We start from the raw sequence: 3,086 nt of genomic DNA, 5'->3' as shown, positions 1-3,086 counted from the left end.
GGCGATGCCGTAGGGGCAGCTGTAGGCGATGCGGTAGGGACTGCTGAAGGGACCGGCGTGGGAGCCGCCGTTGGAGCGCCTGTTGCAGCGACGATGACTTCATACGCGTTGAACGCTGGGTCAATAATCAACGTGCACTCGCCCCCGCAGCAGAAACACTGGGATGTGACCGTGTTCCAGTTGAAAAAGAAAGGCGTCGACTCCCCCCCGTTCAGAGAGCAGTATGTGTAGCAGTCACTTGGCGTTGCTATTGATTGTAGCTGCCGGTGCTCCGCGTGGATCGAGTCCGTGTCACCACGATCCACGCCGAAGCTCGACGACAAGCGGCGACCGTCGAATGGTGCCAGTCGGCCTGCCTCCAAGCATCGCTGTCCTTCACCAAACAACACAAAGGGCTGTGTGGGGTTGACAGTCGGAGCGGGAGTCGGCGCACATGTAACCGCCTTCTTGGCTTTCGAATACCGCACATTCAAGACTGCGGGACTTGCCAACGGCGTCGCGCAGTAGGTTGTGAGGTCCGTCGCATTGACCAAATACGCTAGACCGGTGACTGTCAGGGTCTCTGGGGCACACTCGTCGACTTTCAGTTTGGCTTTGAAAACACGCTTGCCGCCCTTGGCTTTCACAAAGTCAAAGCCGAGCCAAAACACGGCTGTTGATCCGTCCAGGTTCTCGACGACTTCAGGGTAGATGCGCGGCTTCGGACGACTGGACGAACGCACAAGTGACACACCGGCTGGTAGCAGCAGTTTGAAGTTGAGATCATCCACGACTTCCTTACTTCGGAGAGTGACTGTGACCCTGGCATGACCTTTACCCGCCAAGATTCCGCGCTTGGGGCTCGGACGTGCCTTGCCAGTGAGTGTGAGAGTGGGACACTCCTGCGCGACTGCGATGGGGGCATGGACAATGCCAAGTACGACGAGGCATGCAGAGACGAAAGGGAGACGCATATCTCTTGTGTGAGATGGACGCTTTATGCCCACAGTGGGTGCTGTCTAAAGAAAAGTGATCAGTGACAAAGCAATCGTCGTTAGATATGATAGATGACATACATGGCAGAGTGTGAATTCTAAATGAGGGGCTAGGCAATACCATGGTAAAAAGGAAATGATCGCTTTGGTTAAATATTTAGCGGAAGTAGACATGTGGGACGCCTCGAAAACTCTGGGTGAATGCGTGGTCACAACATCTATACTTTTAGGCTCTACTTGCGTAATAATGTAGAGATGAATTTTTATATAAATGGTTTACAAAGACTTCTCCAGTATGCATGCAATCCTGTCATGTAAACACTCATCACAATCTTATCAAGTGTACGTTGACTGTTCTTTTTTCGTTTGATGTCGGTCGTTTCTCTGAAACTGACGTTTGACCGTTAATTTCAGATGTCCTCCTGAGCAAGTCTTGGGCTTTCGTTGGAGGGTCCTACGATGCCCACATGTGGTGCCAAATATTATCAGCTTCATACATGTGTCGTATGAAGAGCAGGTGTGAATGAGTTACAGTAATGACGATACATTGAAATTGAGTGCCGTGCGTGAGCATACTCGATTCGTTGCCAAATTTGGTCAGGTGGAATTGGCGTCACTTAAATCGTACTCATTTAAATTATTGCATAAAGTCTTGAAGTACAAATGCAGTGCTCCTTCATAACATGGTCTCACGTGATCCCAAAGTGGCTTGCTTGTTGAGAAATTGTCTTTTCGTTTTTGTTACGCCACTGAAGACAATTGGGGAGTAACGAATTATGATAAAAACTTTATATGATTGAAAGTAAAATGGTAGTAGAAAACCAATACTCCAGAGAAATTATCTATCTGTCTTGAAAGTATTCGGCTAATCGGTACAATTACAGTTTATGTCACACATCAAGCAACCAAAACCGTATTTGAAACCTGTAAGAGTACGCGAAACTTTGAAGGTACTTTAATTTGAATCGCGATTGCAAGTGCGATTGCGTGAAAATAATTGAAACCACAATCCTCCAGCCGATTTCAATAGAGTCGTTGTTGACCTGTTGATCCAATCAACCCTCTTTGCGGTCTTTCCCCTGACGTCTATCTCCACTATCACCCCCAGCTTCCCCACAACCTCTCTCTTTGGCTTCCTGCACTCCATGGTCTCCTAGCGCTTTCGATTCCGATCCATCCCCGATTTGACAATCCAAGCGCGTCATCAATTGCCGTAATCTCTCTTCCAATGGGCCCACCATCGTCTCTCTTTCCTTCTCTGTCTTCATCAGCTCCTCTTGTGCCTCCCGCAAGGAGGCTGCTACCGATTCTTGATTTGCCTCCAGGGACGCGTTCACAGCGCTCAAGAAACCCACCTCCTCCCTCACTTTCCGCAAGCGTTCCCGAGCCCCTGCGCAACGTTTCTCCATTTGCCGTTTTTCTTGCCGCAAGGCTGCCACCACCGTAGCGCCCGACGAGGAAGAACGATGAGAAGGCGAAAATGCTGTCCGTAGCGCAGCCAAGCGTGCCTCAAAGCGCGTTTGTTGCTCTTGTAGCCCCGTCGAGAGGAGCACCGTGTATTGCTCGGCCCAGTTTTCCAGCTTCCGGTGCACCATTTCCTCTTCCATCGCCTCCGGCAAGGGCGCATGCCGCGGCCGTTGATTGGAATTGGTGTTAGGATCGGGGACCTCGACGATTTTCCCTCCCTCCCCACCGCCTTCTCCTCCTGCGGAGTACGGATGGTAGAGTAACCTGTGAACGTAGCCATCCCCCACGTAATCCCAGACTTGCTGGGTCTGAACCTCGATGGCATAGGCGTGGAGGGTGGCCAGGTAATGGTTTCGAGAATGGTGGGCATGATACCGGCCGCACCCTACGTAGGCACAAACCAGGCAGACCCACAGGTCGGTGGTCCGCCCGCAGTCCGTGCAGGCGGAGGAATGGTGGGCAAGGGCGTCATCGTGGTTGTAACGGCAAACGGGGCAGAGTGGGGAAGGGACCTGTCCCAAACAAGGGATATGGAAGGCGTGATTGCAAGCCGTGATGAGGATAGGAGGAGAGAGGGGCGGGAGCGAGGGAGGGGCGGAGGGGGAGGGAGATAATAGATCGCGACTCAGATTGGGTACTACAATA

The 3,086-nt window shown here is 51.7% G+C and overlaps 1 protein-coding gene across 1 annotated transcript; it reads left to right on the top strand.

Moving 5' to 3' along the window:
- Positions 1–2,706: 2,706 nt before the first annotated feature.
- NGA_2091900 (uncharacterized protein) lies at positions 2,707–2,874 on the top strand (the record flags this gene model as incomplete). The annotated part of the gene is made up of 1 exon (XM_005852366.1): positions 2,707–2,874. A coding segment is annotated over one exon (168 nt), but the record flags the coding sequence as incomplete, so codon positions are not given.
- Between the last annotated feature and the right edge of the window lie 212 nt (positions 2,875–3,086).

Source organism: Nannochloropsis gaditana, assembly GCF_000240725.1.
Source record: "Nannochloropsis gaditana CCMP526 unplaced genomic scaffold scaffold1351, whole genome shotgun sequence".
Classification (NCBI taxonomy): Eukaryota; class Eustigmatophyceae; order Eustigmatales; family Monodopsidaceae; genus Microchloropsis; species Microchloropsis gaditana.
This window is presented reverse-complemented; position numbering and strand designations above follow the sequence as displayed.